We start from the raw sequence: 17,832 nt of genomic DNA on the forward strand, positions 1-17,832 counted from the left end.
TGATTTTCTTCTCTGCAGAACTGGGGTGATGACAGCCTGGCTTCCCTGGGCTGCTGGCAGGATTGAGTAGTCAGACTACACAAGGGCGTGCTGCCTGGCACAGGGCATGGGCTCAGGGGCAGCAGCTGGTTGTACTGCTGACATTGTCTCAGCTTCAGGCCCTGCCTGCTACCCCCGGGATGGCTATAGGCCCTCATGCTACAAGTCACCCAGGCCAATTCCATTCCTTCTGGTTGCCAGCCCATATGGACGGACCAATGTCCCTGGCCATTTCTTAGAACCAGAGTTTCTATTCCTAGAGTTACTTCTGGGACCTCACCAACACACTGGTCCCCCAAAACCACTGAAGGGGTGTGTCCCCAACTCCTGCAGGCCCGGCCCAGTCCATACTAAATGACCCATATTTCTAGCAAATAGAGCTTCTGGGACTTAGGCCCTGACAAATCTGCCACCTCGTGAACCTGGGTCTGAGAGCCCCTGACGATCTGTTGCCTGGTCAGCAGAGAGGTGCGTCAGTTTCTGGGCTGAGCTGAAGCACTTGCTGCTCTGCTTTGTACTGGTCCCAGGAGAGACGTTGGCCATCCACCAGCTCAGGCAAAGCGGGGCATCTGGGGGATGCCTCTACAATTTGGCTTCTGTTTTCAATCAGGAGGGAAAGGTATAATTCTTGTTTTTGACCAAATGTAAAGTGCTTTCCAGGGTCAATAAATTGGAGGGGTCCTGGTGGCACAGCCAATCCCTGCTTGAAAGGTGGCTGGTTAATCTCCCGTGAAGCAGCCTGGCGTGAATGCAGCACTTGCGCTCCTACAGGCATCATTCCCCAGTGCTCTGTGGTGGGGACAGTGCATGGGTGGGAGGATAACGTGGGGCCCTCAGTGGATATGTGAGCTACCCCACCAAGAGGAAGGGCCGGCAGGTGAGGGGTGGGTGCACACAGAACAATTCCAGCCACCACTTAGGGAGCCCCTGCCACAAGTCAGATACTATAGGCAGTCCTCTCCAGGGATTCTATGATTACATTTTCAGCCTTCCTGGAAATCCGAATGACTAGCTCTGGGTTAGCACTGAAGAAGTTGAAGCGCAGAGTGGAAAGTGGCTGGTCCCAATCAGAAGGGAGCCTGGGATGCCCCAGGGGACCCTCCAGGTAACTGGCCCAGAGGCCCCTGCAACCCTGGCCTCGTCTGGCCCGTCCCCTCTCCTAAACCAGAGAGTGGTTTGCAGGAGTGCTGTCCCACTGGGTGTTGGCCCAGAGCTCTCCATCACTCAGGGAGCCCCCTCCCCACTCAGGCTGTTTTACCTTTGACCCCCTCCAGTACCTAGACAGGTCTGTACACAGAGGGCTCAATACACTGTGATGAGGGACAGAGGAGGATGGGATGGGATACCATGCTGAGCCCTGAGACACCTGATTCAGCACAGGGGCCACGGGCTACCAGCTGGAACCCCAGAGTCCTGGGAGAGGGCTGCAGGGCTAAGAGAGCAGAGCCAGCTGGCAGGGCTGGCACTGCCCTCAACAGCAGGTATGCTGTGCCCACTTACTCCTGCTGACCCCTCTGCTTGGTCTCCCTGGGGCAGACAGAGAACTCTTGGCCCATTCACTTACTAACAGTGTAGCTGTGAGCAAACGGCCTGTTTCCTCACCTGTGGGATGGGGCCATGCTGCCATGCAGGCTGTGGAGGGCTAGACTAAATGGCAGCTCTGGGCCAGGGTTTGGGAGGTGCTCCTGGCCTTCCCAGCCCCTGCTTCCTGCCAGTGCACCCCCACAACAGTGCTGCAGGGCCTGGGGGTCAGGTGCACTCCACAGAGGAGGTACTTGAGCACTGGCAGAGTCAGCAGGAGATGAATGAGGCTGGAAGAGGCCCTGGAGGGGCAGCCTGAGAATTCACATGCCCACTGTATAGGTGAAGGAACTGGAGCTCAGTGCAGGTACCAGGGCCAGGTTCCTGACTCCCCATACCATGGCCTTTCCACTGTCCTGGCCTTTTCCTGACCCTGGTCATGAGGCTGGACCGACCACTGGCCACAGGGTTCTAGCGAAATCACACATCTGATTCTAGCTCTCTATACAGCCTTCTGCTCACTGCTCGCCCTTCTGCTCAGAAGGCTTCTCTTCCAGGAAGCTTGCTCTGGCTCTCCCCTCAGGATGGCCACTTTCCCCCATTCTCGGCCACATGTCCCAGTGGCCACTTGCCATGCTCACTGCGAATGGCTGCTCATGTCTCTGCCTGTCCCACAGGGAAAGCACCCTGGGACAGGACTCTGAGAAGGATCTCAGTATCCCCAGCCTGAGCCCTAAGTCTCAACTAGGTTTGCCGAGCTAAATTGACCGGCAAACCCTGGATTGATTAATTTATTTACTTTTTTGTAGGGATGGGGTCTCGCTTTGCTGCCCAGGCTGGTCTTAAACTCCTGGCTTCAAGCAATTCTCTTGCCTCGGCCTCCCAGAGTGCTGAGATTACAGAGGTGAGCCACTGTGCCTGGCCCCCTTGTTTTAAAGACCAGGAAACTCAAGCCCTCCCCCAAGCTCTGTTCCTAGGCAGCAGCTTTTGAGGGAGTCTGATGAGATTGGTATCTGCCCTCATTGCTGAGGTTCTGGGGAAGCCTGTGGCACATAAAGCACCAGGCTGTTTGGCCTCCACTGTGAGGCTGCAGAAAACAGAGCTGAGTGGCCCTCGTGAGCCTGGGTACTTCATTTGTTCATTCCAGTCCAGTTTATTCCACCAAACTCCTTCATTTATTCATTCATGCAAGCAACACTTCCTATCCCATGTAAATCCATCCCCTTCTGCATGGCACACTGATGGGCATAATTCAGAGTCATAGCCCCTGCAGCCCTGGGGGTGGGTACAGGGGCAGCGCTGGAGGCAGGATGGCCCAGGAGCCCTCCTCAGGACCCCCTTCAGAGGTGAGCAGCAGTGGCTTTCCTGACTTCCTCTCCCCAGGGGCCACACAGTAGTCATTTCAGGCCCTCTGTCCAAGGGCCCACTGAGCTGAATGACCAACCCTTCCCTTCTCCCACACACCCTGAGGAAGGGAGCTGCACTTCAGTGCCTCACCCCTAGCCTTGCCTATAAGGCACCATGGTGTGGGGAGTCTCGAGCAGAGTAGTTGAGGTGCTCTGGGTTCAAATCTCAGTGCGGATGTTTGCTACCTTTGCCCAAGTGTCTGCTTTGTTCTGGCTTTCTTGCGCTGAGTGCTCACCTCTGTGGCTTCACACCTCACTGGGCACAGACTATCCTCACCCTGGCACACAGCAGAGCGGTTTGAAATGGTCTGCTTGTGCAGTGAAACGCGGTGCTTGTTGCAATGGGAACACCAACAACTGCACTGCCCATCCTGCCAGCCCCAGTCTCCTTAGCTATACCATGGGCAGCCTGACTGCCATGTAGACATCATAGCCCACATTTTGGGGGCTTACTGTTTCTCCTCCTCCTGAGTGCTGGCTCCCCCTGATAATCAGTAAACAGAAGCTCCTTCTGGGGTCTTACCTGTAAGTATAGTTCTACAAATTTTTTTTCTTTTTCTCATCTGGAATACATTAATTTGTGATTTGTAATAATCAAAAGGTTATTAAAGATCACCGAAAGTAAGATCTCTATTTTAGGGTTTGAATGAGAATTCCAGCTACTCACAAGACCAAGTGCCTGAGACGTGAGCACACTTTTGAGCTCCTGGCACATGGGCAGCACCCACTGCTAGGATGAGGCCATGGCTGTGGCCTTGAGTGGGCTATGTTCTCAATCATGGCTCTCTGGCTAGTATGAGGTAAGCACTTGCAGCTGTTCCATGGTCAGTGGTTACCTGGTGAGAATCAGTGACACACGTGCACGCAAGTGGTGATAGGGGCCTGGGGCTTTCCAGTAACAAGGCTTTAAGCTCCACGTGCCCCCAGTGCTAAAGCAGACACACACATGAACTGTCTCAAATCAGCTGGTTCAGGAGCACCCTGTAGGAGAGGGGCCACCTATCATGAATTTGGGCCATTCAAAAAGCTTGCCACATCTTGGCAGGTACACAAAACAACAGCCCTGGGAGATTTTAGATTTACAGAGCATTGTTTCAGGAGATAAGATCATGGGCACATGTGTACCCTTTCCTGTCCTGGAGTAAATGCCCAGTGACTCAGAGCTGTCATTAGGAACAAGTCTGTCTATTCAGCTTCTCACATGATTCTTCTCTAGTTGGGAGTCATTGAGGTATTCTTTTCTCCCTGCAAAGTGGGAACAGGAGGGGCTGTGGAAGCTGTTGTCCCACCCCCTATCCAGCCTGCCTCTGTGAGGGAGTGCTGATGCCTGGCACACTGAGGCAGAGGGGAGGGTGGTAGCAATGGGACAGATGGCTTGCCAAGATGAGCTTTGGGAGCGTAGCCTCCCAGGCACAGTGCTTCTCCAAGCACCACACGGGCCTCCCAGCTCCAAACTCTTTGAAGACATGACCACTCTCTAGGGGCATGAACAGAGCTGATGGAGAGGGGTGGGGTGACACAGACCGACCGTGGGCAAAGCCCTCAGGCTCTCCACTACCCAGCTCCCACCTGTGAGATGGAGATAACAAGACCCACTCCACCCTGCGACCCTTGGGATTTACAAGTGATACTATGACATGGACAGGAACCTCCTCCATGTCCAGCTCCTTCCTCCAACTATTCTCTCTCCACCAGCACAACTCCCCAGTAGGCTCCTACTGGCATCTTGCCAGGCCTTCTATCCTCCCAGGAAGTACAATTCTGCAAATGGCAAGGTCTTTGAAGGAAGATGTTTCGTAAATATGGGGTTTTCCAATCTTGAGATCCCCCAGGACTCTCTGGGAAGGCTCCTTGGGTATCAGGAAGGATGGGGCCGTTCCCCAGCCCTCTGATTTCCCATAGTACATTCTGGGAGTCAACAGCCCTAGCGTCAGGACCCTTGTCTCTGAGGCAAGAGTCTGTGGCTCCTTAAAACATACTGTTTGCATATTATGGTTCGGCTTCACCTCGTGAACCTAAGGGCCAAGTGTCCTTTCTAAAATTCAAACAGGAGTTATGAGTCGCTAGGGGTCAAACCAGGCCAAAGGCATGCTTTGCTTAGTACAGACAGTTGTAGTTTTTAATCAGGAGATATTACATAAAAATAAAATTAGATAAAATGAGACCCCAGGCCTACATTCCCATGTAGTGAAGAGTTGGCAGGACCCACACAGCAGCTCTCCAGGTCACCACAGTCCCCACCACTCCCTATCACTTGCCACCTGGCCTCTTCAACACCTGCTTGGCCTTGCTGGCATCTGACCTTGCAACCCAAGGTGAGAGGCTGATGGGAGGAAACTCAGGGGACTCTTCATTCTGCCTTTCCCAGCCTGGATGCCCTGTAGAGCCGGCAGGAGGCCCATGAGGTGCATTTGAACCCAGCCCTCTCCACGAACTGTAGGCCGGGAGCCTTACCTTGCCTGGCACCAAAACCCGGGCTTCCCCACCCTGCATGTCCAGGCTACAGCTAGCAATGCACTCTCTCTCCCTTCACCTGGCACTGGATGGCTCAGGCTTCCTGAAGATTCTTTCACAATTAAGGCACTTCAAAAAGGTTAAAAGGGAGAAATCAGCAGGGAGTGGGGGTGGGAGGGATGGAAGGTGGTGGGTGGGATGGAGGAATCTGACCAGTGATATTTAATAAAAAGCTTAAAAGTCACAAACAGGAAGCAGGCAGACTAAAACGTCAACATTGACCCGATGAAGGAATGTGAACTACAGTGGACTGAGGCAGTGTCCCTACACCCCTCCTCCCTCCATTCCCACGCCAGCACCCCAAGAGGCTCCCTCCACTCCCACCCCAGCACCCCAAGAGGCTCCCTCCACTCCCACCCCAGCACCCCAAGAGGCTCCCTCCACTCCCACCCCAGCACCCCGAGAGGCTCCCTCCATTCCCACCCCAGCACCCCAAGAGGCTCCCTCCACTCCCACCCCAGCACCCCAAGAGGCTCCCTCCACTCCCACCCCAGCACCCCGAGAGGCTCCCTCCATTCCCACCCCAGCACCCCAAGAGGCTCCCTCCACTCCCACCCCAGCACCCCGAGAGGCTCCCTCCACTCCCACCCCAGCACCCCGAGAGGCTCCCTCCATTCCCACCCCAGCACCCCAAGAGGCTCCCTTCACTCCCACCCCAGCACCCCAAACAAGACGACTCTTGGTTCTTGCCTGCCCTGGGAATACCCCAGCTCTTACTTTGCCTTGGGCTACAGGAAGAGAGCTCAGGGGAGGTCAGCATGATCCTAGCAGTCCCCAGAGGAGGAGACCATGAGCTCTTCCCTCCGCCTGGTCCAGCAGGGCCTCAGAGCTGTTTAGGGGAAGGATGAGTGCTCTGCAGTATGGCCCCCGACCCAGCTGAAGGAATCCCGGGATCCCTCCCTCCCAGAAAGCTCACAATAGCCGAGGCAGACACGAGGCCTTCGGGGACTGAGGTCTGGATGCTGGCCTGTCTGGCTCATGCCCCCTGCATGCGCCCTGGAGTCCAGAGAGGGGCCCTGTGGGCTCCAGTTTCTGAGGACAACCCACAACCAAACTGAAGGGATGCACAAAGACTCCTGTTTGGCTGAGGTGAGAACGCACAGCCACTGTGGAGCAGTGGGGAGGACAGGACAGAATTTTAGAGCTTCACCGCTGGAGGCCTCCCATGGCTGGGTACCTCTGCCTCCCCTGCCCCAGCCCCACCTTGACAGAGGCCTTAGGGGCTGCAAACAGGGAGTAAAGTGCCCTGGAGAAGCACAGCCTCTGTGACCACTGTCCTCACTCATGAGAAGGCAGATGCTATCTTTGGGCAGTGGAAGGATTTTGGAAGGAAAGGGTTCCCTGGCAAGGCTGTCAGGAGAGGGAAGGGTGATCATGCCACCTGTGAGCACCGAGGCAGCTCGGGTCTCTGTTTTCCAGCGGGAGCCACGGCACTACCTTCTCTCTAGGAGATCTGACACAAAATGCCATAAACCAACCTTGGTTGCTCCCCTGATCCAAACCTCCCCATGGCTTTCCATCCTCACAGGATCAACCTTGAGCCCTGGAGTTATGTAGAAGACAGTAACATGTCAATATAAAATCAGGAGTGGGTAAAGGTGTTCCCCGTAAAATTCTTCAACTTTGCTGTATGTTTGAAAATTTTCGTAATTTTTACTGTATTATGAAATACAACAGAATTGTACTGGGTTAGTTGTACCTGGTACAATTGTATAGGGGATAAAGGATAGTGGGGAGCTGGGGGTGGTGGCACACAACTGAGTCCCAGCTATTCAGGAGGCTGAAGCAGGAGGATGGTTTGAGACTGGGAGGTCAAGGCTTTAGTGAGCCTTGATTGCATCACTGCATTCTATTCCAGAGACAGAGTGAGACTGTCTCTAAAAAAAGGTAGTGGCTCATGGCGCATTTGTAGGAACACAGGCTTCAGTCCTTCCCATGGCTCCCGGTGCACAGTATGAGCCCTGGCCTGTGTCCTGCACACCTCTCTGCTCAGTGCACTTCTGCCAAACAACTGACCTGCAAATGCACTTGGAGCTCACTGTCACCCCAGGGCCTTTGCCTTCACTTCCCCCTTGCTGTGGCATGCTCTCCCTGACTACCCATGTGGCTCCTTCCCTCCCTCTGTCCTTCCCTGATCACCCTATCCAAAGCAGCATGCTCAGCAATTCCATCCCGTCCCTGCTTTATCTTTCTACGCGGTGCCTACTGCCATCTGACAGGGATTTCTTTAGTATGTTTATTGTTTGTACCTTCCTACAACTGTAAGCTCCACATCCCCAGTACCAAGCACAATGCCTGTGACTCAGAAGAACACGATGCATTGTAGGCTGAATAAATGCACAAGTGATTGAAGGATGAGTTCACTGACAAAATCCAAGGGCTCTCCAGCAGCAAACACACACCCTCTGACCCAGCCCGTGGACAGGCCCCAGCACAAACTCAGTGGGCAGTGCTGGGCAAAGGAGGGTGACAATTCACATCCCTGGAAACCCTACCAGGTGCCAGGATGGTATGCTAGGCCCCCAGCGGTCTCCCTCAACTGCTCTCCTCCAAACTGCCTGTAAGCTCAATCTTATTCCTGCCTCCACAGAGAAACTGAGGAGCAGGCCCAAGTCCCCCTCAGATGGTAAATGGTGCAGTGGGAACTCAGACTCCAATCTTGACCCTGCTCAGACCAGATCTTCACTCCACATCCAGGCTCTTCTCAGAACCCATACTGGCTTCCCAGCCAGAGGCCATGCCGCCATGCAGGCCAAGTCACCCCGTGTCTCGGTAAAGGCAGGATTAGGAACCTGAGCCGAGGAGCGCCGCCTTGGCACTGCCTCTGCCATCTCTCTGTGCCCCGCACGGTGTCCCTAAACTGGGAGGAAGTGGCTGCACTTACCTGGGATGTGGATCTTGAACTTGCCGCTCTGGCCAAAGGCACTGTCGATGACGCCCAGTTCTCCAGTGGACAGGTGCACCTTGAGCCCCACGAAGAGCTGGATGTTGGTCTCCTTTTTAAACAGGGAGCGGCCGATCACACTGTAGTCATCCATCGCCTGTCCCCACACACCCAGCCACAGACAGAGGGCGTTAGTGGTGCACACTGAAAGAGCTGTGACTGTGTGCCTAGCCCCAGCTCTCCCGGGCCCTGGGCATGGCTGGCTGCTGCCTGCTCTAGGAACCCTGGGGGTAGCAGGGCAATGAGCCCACCTAACAGATAACGAAATGCATGGGAGCAGGGCAGAAACCTGGGACTGACAACTGCCACTGTAACAACGGGCCCTTCAAAACTGGCACGCTGTGAGCACTTTCCACAGAGAGCACCTCAGTCCCCACAGCAGCTCTGTAGCGGCACTTTACAGATGAGGAAATGGAGGCATGGCACAGTTCTGTCATCTATCCAAGGTCACAGAGCACAGGGGGTAGAAGTAGCTTTGAATTCAAGCCCCTGTTGCAGGCCCCCCCACCCCCAGGGGGCCACAATGACCCAGCCTGTCCCCAGGGCACCTGCCTAGATAGCCAGCAGCACTCTCCTTGAAGCTGTCACAGTCACCCAGGCCACTCCTGAGCCTGCATGCGAGGCCTTCTAGAACTGGCCTCCTCATTCCAGTTTCCCCTCCCACAGGAGCCCTGGAAAGCCTGGCCTTTGTCTCCCACCCGCTGCACACACCCCTATGCACGTTGGCCCGAGGCTTTACTTTTGCTCACTCTAGCTGTGCCTGGAAGCCCGTCTTGGCCTGGCCCACTTTTCCTCCACAGGCCTACCTCCTTTCCTCCATGACACCCTCCCTCAGTTCAGGCAGAATTGCTTGTTTCCCCTAGCCCCTGTTGGCCATGGCCAGGCCTTTGCAGAGCTCGTATCTCCTGCTGGCCACGTTGACCACTGCTGTCACTTTGTGGGTGCCCAGGCTGAGAGGAGGGACACACATGTCTGTGAAAAAGTCAGCTTGGTGTAGCCCTGATTTCACCATGAGCTATGTTCATCCTGAACCTTCTCCCCAGAGGCTCGATCAGCAACTGGTAGTGTCACTTCCTCCCTTCTGAGTCTCTGGCAGCTCCAGCCCAGGTACCGCTTTTGGGATGGCAGCATGGCCAGGTGGCCTTGCCTGCCCTGCCCAGCTCCTCACCCCACCCCTGCTCTGTAAATCCTGCCTCCAGTAGCAAACTTGGGCCCCATGATAAGAAAAGCCCACCAGTCTGACAGCTGCTATGGAAATGAGCAATGCGCATACAATCTGCACCATCAATTTCACTTCTAGGAATGCAACCCACTGATGTGCTTGCTGGAGAAGATGTCAGGATAGGAGATCCACCCAAGGTCACTCACTGCAGCAGTGTTTACAGCAGCAAAAGTTGACAGTGACTTAGAAGTCCAGCCTGAGTTCAACAAGTGGAGCACAGCCTCCAGAGGTGATGATGTGACCACAGAGAAGAGCAGGCAGCATGTACGGACAGATACAAAAACTCCTAGAGTATTGTGTTTCACGTTAAAAAGCAGAGTGCGAGGCATAGGGCATGTTGCAGGCTGTGTATGGATGGGGGCAGGGCAGGGGTGCATACACAGAAGTAATCAGGAGAAACTGATGTCTCCAGGAAAGGGAGCAGGGTGCCTGGGGACTTTTCACCATATACCTTTTCTATCTTTGGCTACTGAAATACATGAATGCATCACCTATTCACAAATAAATTAATAGAATTTAAAAATGTAAAAACAAACCAAGAAGTGCATTTCTTCTACCCACACCAGGCGGACCTCCCATCCTCTCCTGACATCTCCAAAGACAGAACATTTTCCTTTGATGGCCTCTGGTCTAGCAAGGGTGACAATTGCAACCCCCCATCCCCACCCAGGCAGCTTTCATTGGTTCTCATGCATTGTGGTCACCCCAGAGAGCTACTACTCGGGCCTCTGCATAGCTAGGCCCTGGGGTTACATCTGACTGAGATATAAGACCTGCCCTCCAGCATTGCAGTGGCCAAGAAACAAAAAAGGCACAGTCCCTGGACTAAGAGCTTACAACTTTCTCAGAGAAACAGCTTGTAAGAGGCCCCACCAGGACCAAAGGGATAATACAGGCAGGTGTCCTTAGCAGAGCAGAAAGTTCTCAATAAGTCGATATTAATATTCTTGTTTTACTCCTACAAGAGCCTACCATGAAACAGGCCTGTAGCTGTGAACAATCACATGTGCTAGAGGAACATAACAGAATTCTCCCTCCACCCCACAGCCCACAGCCTTTGCACTTCTCAGCGACAGATCCTATGAGTGCCTCATCTCTGTGCAGCCCCTGGTGCCCAGCAGCACCCGGCCCAGAGCAGGCTCAAATCAAGGCCTGGTGCCTACAGCATCCCCTGTGGCCCACGGCTCCCTCTTCCTATACTCCAGCCCCCACTCCTCTCCAATCTTCATCCTGCCCTGTCTCTCTTCAGAGCACAGATCGCCACCTGACGTTATGCCATTGATCTTATCTGTTTACTTGTTTATTGCTTCCAACCAGAGCACAAGCTCCAGGCAGAAATATGTCCCTCTCCTTCACAGCTACCTTCCCTGCACATGAAACAGGCGCTTACTATCTATTCCTTGAATGTGTGAGTAAATGTTGAAAGAATACATGGCTGTAGTTGTTGGTACATTTGCAAGGCTCACTCATGCCTGTAGGCTTTTTTTTTTTTTAACAGCTTCATTCAGCTATAACTGATATACAATAACATGAACATATTAAAAGTAAATAATTGGATAAGTCTAAATTTGTGTATACATATACATGCCTGTGAAACCATCATCATGATCAAGCTAATGGACGTATTTATCACCCCCCAGTCCTCATATCCCTCTGTTACGCCTCCCTCCCTGCCTGTGTGGCGCTCCTGTAATGCTAGTCCCAGCTTGTCCACTGGGGACTCTACTCCCACCTAAGGCCCACCTTGGGCATTTCCTCCTTCAGACAGCTTCCTGACATTGCAGGCACCTCCTCTCCCCTTGGCCCCCAGGACTGAGGCCAAGACCCCTCTGTTCTGAAAGCCTGGCCACTATGTCTTATCCCTGACAGCTGACCTGTCTGTCTCCCTCCTCAGACTGGGAGTTCTGCAAGGAAAGGGTTCCATGTACCTCACGTGGCCCCGACCCACCACAGGCTTGGTGAATGGGCGCTCACTGAGTGTGAGGAGGCTAACTGCACTAGTCCCATGCATGACATTAAGAAGACGACGCTGGGGGGTAGAAATACATTACTCAAGTGGCTATCCCAAGGATATGTCCTTGGGAGACACGATTCATCTGAGAGTGAGCCAATAGCCCAGCCTGGGCTAGTTTCCTCCTGTCTACCTGGGAGAACACAGTGACAGATCACTGTGCTGGCACAGTGACAGTCCCCAGTGCTGGTTCCCTCATGCTAAACACAGCAGGCCCACTGCTCAGCCTCCCAGTGGGCCTAGAGGCCTGGCTCCAGGGTAATCAGAGCCTGGGATGGCAGGCATGCTACCTATTAGCCTTCCAGAAGACGTTTACTACATCTTCTCCCCTGCCCCCTCCTTTCTTTTGGTTATAAAATATTAACTTTAAAAAGCTAAATGCCACAAAGACAGCAGAGGATCCATCTTTCCCCAAGCCAGGGTCTTGCAATGAGGGCAGACTAATTTTATTAACTTCAGGGGAACTTCAAAAAGCTCCAGGGCTTTCATGCCAGACAGAGACGACCCCAAAGTTAGTTTAAGTGCTACATAAACAAAAGACTAGGGCCAGGGGAAGCTGAGGGCTCCAAGCGTTCCTTGTTTATGTTCTCATCTGACCTAGTGGGCCAGTGCATAGGCTGGTTGGCCCCCGGAATCCTGCTGGTGTGTGGTGCAGCTCGGTTCACTGACCTACATTCCCACAATATTGTTTTAAGCATCCGGGATAAGGTAAGGAGTGAGTGGGCTTTTTCTGACCTTCTGAGGAGGGCCTCTGGGGCTGGAGTGGCAGTTTAGAAAGGATTTCAAGTTCAAAGGGAGTGTCTCTGTCGCTCCTGCTCTCTTGTTTTATGGCTTGGCTAGAAGACACAATAGTGCTGAGTGGGTGAAGCATACTCTCCTGCGAACTTCTGTGTCTGCAATTCCATTTGTTGGGGGAGGCACTGTGAGGGCAGGAGCTGGACGTCTGCACAGTCAGGAACCCCGTGTGGTCTCGAGAGTGCTGGCAAGACTGCCTGCTAGTGGCCCCACACTGTCATTTCACAGCAGCTGGGTGGATCTTTGCATTTGTGTCGGTCCCACAGAGGACACTGGCACTCTGGGCATGGCCGCCCCAGGGGAGGGGAGGCTGGGGAAGCAGAGAAAAGTCAGCCATGTCATGGGTGAGGTGCCCCCATATCATTATTTAATCTTTAGGAAAGCCCTGACAGGAACAGGAGGCTCAGTAAAGTGAAATGATTTGTTCAAAGTCATGCAGGTAGTGAGTGTGGCAATGCCCCATTCCACCTCAGACTGTCTAGATCCAGAGGCTGGTGCTTTTCCTGCCACAGGAAGGGCTAGGCTCTGTCTGCCGGGAGATGCCACAGCAGCAAATGGGCCCAGACGACTTTCTCCATCCTTTGGCTCACCAGAGCCATGCCATGACTGGCTGGACACAAATGGGCCTAGAAATCTGGCCCAGGGACACTGGGCAGCCCCATCCCTGCCAGTCCCAGCTGTGGGAAACCCCAAGTCACTGCAGAAGACAATCCCCAAGTTCAGGGACCCCAGCCCCTCCCAGGTTATTTGGAAGGGAGGAGGAGAGGAGGGAAAGAGAGCAGATCCTGGCCCTCAAGATGCAGCACTTATAGTAGGGCCCAAACACGTCACTGTCACAAGAAGATGTTCCAGCCCAGTCAGCCCCTGCCGCACTGAGAAGGACTACACTGCTGTTGGAGGAAGGCTAAACTTTCCCTACCTATGGTTATAGGGGCCAAGAGGCAAACTGCCCTTCCCATGAAATCCAAATAGTCAATTTCCAGTAAAGCAAGTCCTTACTTCATGTCATCCAAAGTTCTTAGAAACTGTTACTTTAAACAAAATAATGTACAGCAGGCCCTTAAATAATGTTGCTTTATTCAAAGTTATTTGAATATATATCAAAGTTATTTTGTTATAACATTAATGAAAAAAATAAATTGGTTTTGTTATACATCCTTTCCCTTAAACTCATGGTTTCCAAGAAGCTAGTGACAATGTTAAGTGAGGATTTACCGTACAGGTCTCCATAACTGGAAAAAAAATGGGCACAGTGGAGACAACAGAAGAAGAGAAAAGGCACGGCACTGCTAGCACCACAGGTTAGAACCTGGACTCTGGAGCCAGACCACCTGCATTCAAATCCCAAGTCTGGGTGCCTAGGGACTCTGGCCAGAGGCCTAACCTCTGTGGGTGCGGGCATCTTCATCTATAATATGGGGAAACAGAGTTGCTGCAGGTTTAAATGGGTGCAGGGAAGTACTTGTAAACAGTTGTTTTTGGTCTGGCCTCTGCCTGCCCCATTCCTGGGCAGAGCACTCTCCCTCCCTTAGGACTCCCTCAGACACACCACACAGAACTACAGGGGCAGCAGATGTAGGGCCTAGACTCAATGGCCGCCACCTGCAGATCTGAGAAGACATCGCTGACTAATGGAAGGCCCCCTCCAAGAGACTGCTGGCCTCAGAATCAGACAGAGGGTTGCACTGGGAATTGGCTACAGAGAAGCCTGTGTGCCTGTCTCTCAGCACAGCAGTGGCTTATCTACACCAGCCTCACCAGCTGGATGCGGGGAGGGGAGGAAGGCAGTCCTGGAAGGCAGAAGCTGGGCTGACCACATTTTTGCATCTCCAAAACCTATACCTCCAGAAACTACCACTGTGTGTACTGGGGGCAAGGACTCAGTGATTGTCAGCTGCATGAAACCTCATTTAATCAGAAGGAAGTCTGGCTAGAAAGAAGGAGACAGCCCTTCCTACAGGATGCTGTGAGGCCTACATCTCTGGAGAACTTCAGGAAGACCAGGGGTCATGATCTGTCCTGGGGGTCAGGAGGTGAGGACGGGGGAACATGGCTTGGTCTGTCCTGTCCATCACTAGAAGGTGTGTGCATGCGTGTGTTATGGTTGGGTTCTTCACCAAATTATAGACTCTTCCAGCTAAAGGAGAGAGACCTCAGAGATCAGACACAAGCACATCCAATAAGGAAAGACCTTCAGAGAACAGTTGGAGGGTTTTCATTTTGAAATCAATCATTGTGACATCAAACCAAAGGCAATGCATGTGGGATCTGCTCAGTAGGCCTTGCTTCTAGGGAACAATGCTGAATCCAGGTCAGCACAGTTACAACAATGGCGCTAAGTGGGGATTCTCACTGTCTGCATGAATAATTTGCTCTATTTATTAGCCTTCAGTCACTGGAGGGACTGAGCTCCTAAGGCGCAGTCACTGTGCACATGGAAGTCCAGGTGTTTGCTTACACGCCAGGTGAGTCCCCATTGTCCCTGGCCTTTGAGCAGGGACTTGGCTGCCGGTGCACATAATTATGTCATTACATGTGTGTGTCTTTCTCTTTCAGGGCTTGGCTCCCATGATGAGGATTGGGAATTGCCCAACCTGTGAAGTGACCATTCTAATTCAAATTGTAGAAGTGATATGAAGGAAGGCAGGAAAACCTGCCATGAAATGGAGGCCTGTGCCGACTCCAGGTATGCAGTGAGGAGAACCACGTGCGCAGGACAGGAATGGCTTGGGAGGCCTGACTTCTGACTCTGCCTCTTACAGCTCTACGACCTTGAGCAAGGGATTTCTCTGAAACTCAGTTTCTTCCTTGAAAAAGGCTATTGTTAGGATCGGGGTGTTGATGTTGATGATAACACCTAAGACTTGACAGAGAATGATGACCTAGAGGAAAGAATCTCAATTAGTGGATGTCAAATTGTGGGACAAGCTGAAGAATAAGACAGCATTTGGTGCAGGAGATCTCAGATGCACAGAAATCACAAGATCCAGTTATCTAATCTGCCCGAGAAGCCAGAAGAACAGAACATGTACTCAACACCAACCACATGCTTGGAGCTGCCCACAGCTCTCTGCTTCTCTCCCTCTTGCCCGCCCCACCAGCAAAGTCCTCTCGGAAGACAGAAGCCAGCAGTCCTTGGATCCAATGAGGAAGGGGAAGAACTCAGAGGCTGCCTGATTATGGATGAGTCCCTTAAAAATGAGGTGTTAACTCTTCTAAGCCACTTGAAAGCCACCAGGATTGACAAATTCTGGAAGGGGCCCTAGGATGATGGTGTTATTCCAGTATCATCAGAAAACTTTCCCCACGGATAGTGCCTCCTCCTCAGTGCAGGCCACGGTCTGGTGTGTTGGGAAGAGCAGAGGCCCTAAAGTAGCCCAGGTCTCATCAATGCCTGACCAGCTCTTAAAGAAGAAACAGGTTCTGGGGGAGAGTGAGTTGCCCACAGCCACACTGAGCTTGTGCCCAGCTCAGTCCATCAGTTTCTAGAACTGGCTCTTTCCAGCATGTCAAGTTGTCCTGCTCCTGTGTCTCTATATGGGCAAAAAAGCAATTTTCAAGGGGAGGTGAACAAGCACTCCAGCAGCCAAGCACGATGCTTAGTTATCACACTCTGACACTGGAAGTCAGAAGAAAGGGTGAGGATTTGGGTTGGGACCAGAATACGAGGGCAGCCATTTGATCATCTCCCTGGGAAAAGAGCTTCTCAACCTCTGTTTCAGGGGAACCTCTGTTTTCTCAAGTAGGCTGGGAGCCAGTGTGGCCTTCAACCCTCTGGCAGGGACCCAGGGGGTTGAGGGCCAACCTCAGGGGGCTGAGGGCCAACAGAACAGGTTGAATGGCCAGCTAGACCACAGCATGGCTTCTGGCAAGGGCAAGGGGCCCTGCAGCTGATCCGCTAGGGCCCACCAAGCCTGCCAGACCATCCCTGCTCAGAATGATGGGCCCAAGTTGTGCCAGAGGCAGGTCATAAGCCAGCCTGCACCCCAGGCCAGCACGCTCCCTGGTGCCCTGGGCACATTTAACAAGCCATCGGCAGTGGAGTGGGGCAGAGCCAGGAGCCAGGAGGCAGCGCCGCTTCAGACTTCAAAGCTGGCGAGTGCTCCTGATGGCATCTGCGTGTTTACACTTGGTTGGGCTGATGCTGCCAGCTCCTGTGGCCCAGCCCTAAGGCCTTCCCTGACCGGCGCCAGTGGGTGCCAGACCCAGGATGGCTGGCACACCTGGCCTTACCCCACCTCTGTGGGAGGGGGACAGCGTCTGCTATCACCCTAGCTGGGAACCCAGGCATCTGCATTTCCAGAGGAAAGGCCAAATAAATAGTACCGATAATACCCACTGTTTACTCAGGACCCATTCTGTGCCAGGTGGAGTACTCAGCATGTTACATATAGCACATATACCTGCCATGCCCTGGGACCCAACTGCCAGCCAGCTAACATGCTAAGGTTGGGTATTGTCTTTGTCCTGCAGGTGGTGTAGACCTAAAACAGATTTCTGAGTAAGAGCTGGCAGGACCCCATTTGTTTTGCAGAAAATTACTGGGGTGGAGCTGTGCATGCTGCCAGGTGTAGGGAGGGCTGTGGTGAGACCCCCGAGAAGGTGGTACCTTGGGGAGGTGAGGAGGGCATCCTGGGGCGTGGTAACAGTGAGAAGTCTGCTGTGGAAGCCGGCAGGTATTGCAGAGCACTCACTGTCCTAAGCACCAGACCCTCACCTGCCCCACCTCCTTCATGTTCACACAGTCCTGAGAAGTCGTGATTGTTGCTAGTGGAGAAGCCTGGCTCCATAGGGTGAGTGGCTGCCAGACCATTGAGCTCTGCGGCTCCAGACAGACCAGATGCCCAGAGCCTCAGGGCGAGACTAGGATACAGAAGGGTAGGTGAGAGAGGCTGAGCCTCCCCTTTCCAGGCTGCCCGGGCTGGCCCTGCTCCAAGGATTTCTCTAGCACAGGTGACCTAGAACACCCCCCATAGCCCCCAACCTGCATCACTCCCCCTGCTGGGTGAAGGGCCTAGCTTCGATGGCTGGTCCTGCCTGTCTCTTTAAGCTCCTTGCTCCTGCCTTCCCAGATGCCCAGGGCCAGGCATTGCTTGGCCTCTATGCTTTACAGAAGCAGTCCCTGGACCTGGAATGCCCCTCCTCCACCTTCCTGTTTCCCCCCACGGTCCCTAGTGTCTGAGCAGTGAACCTTGCAGTCTTACAAGATACACTTAAAAGGTCACCACTTTGTGCTTTTCCCTCACCAGCCTACTTCCTCCCACCTTGGCAGAGTTCCTTGTTTCCTCTCCTAGCCCTTTGCATATTCCTCTGATGCAGGCATGAGTCTCTGTCCTTGACTAGAAAGACCCAGTTTTCTATGAGGCTTTGGATCACCAGA

At 53.3% G+C, this 17,832-nt stretch overlaps 1 protein-coding gene across 4 annotated transcripts in view; it reads right to left on the bottom strand.

Annotated features, from left to right (window-relative positions):
• Positions 1-17,832, bottom strand: part of EEFSEC (eukaryotic elongation factor, selenocysteine-tRNA specific) — a 276,656-nt gene that overhangs the window by 60,441 nt on the left and 198,383 nt on the right. For 2 of the 4 annotated variants that reach the window (XM_050781694.1, XM_050781691.1), the window contains exon 6: positions 8,365-8,521. The exons of 1 other annotated variant lie outside the window; for it this stretch is intronic. In XM_050781694.1, coding sequence (XP_050637651.1) covers positions 8,365-8,521 — 157 coding nt within the window. The remainder of the gene's footprint in view (positions 1-8,364; positions 8,522-17,832) is intronic. One more of the 4 variants, XM_050781693.1, reaches the window with a different exon arrangement.

The sequence above is a fragment of the Macaca thibetana genome, chromosome 2 (genome assembly GCF_024542745.1).
Source record: "Macaca thibetana thibetana isolate TM-01 chromosome 2, ASM2454274v1, whole genome shotgun sequence".
Classification (NCBI taxonomy): domain Eukaryota; kingdom Metazoa; phylum Chordata; class Mammalia; order Primates; family Cercopithecidae; genus Macaca; species Macaca thibetana.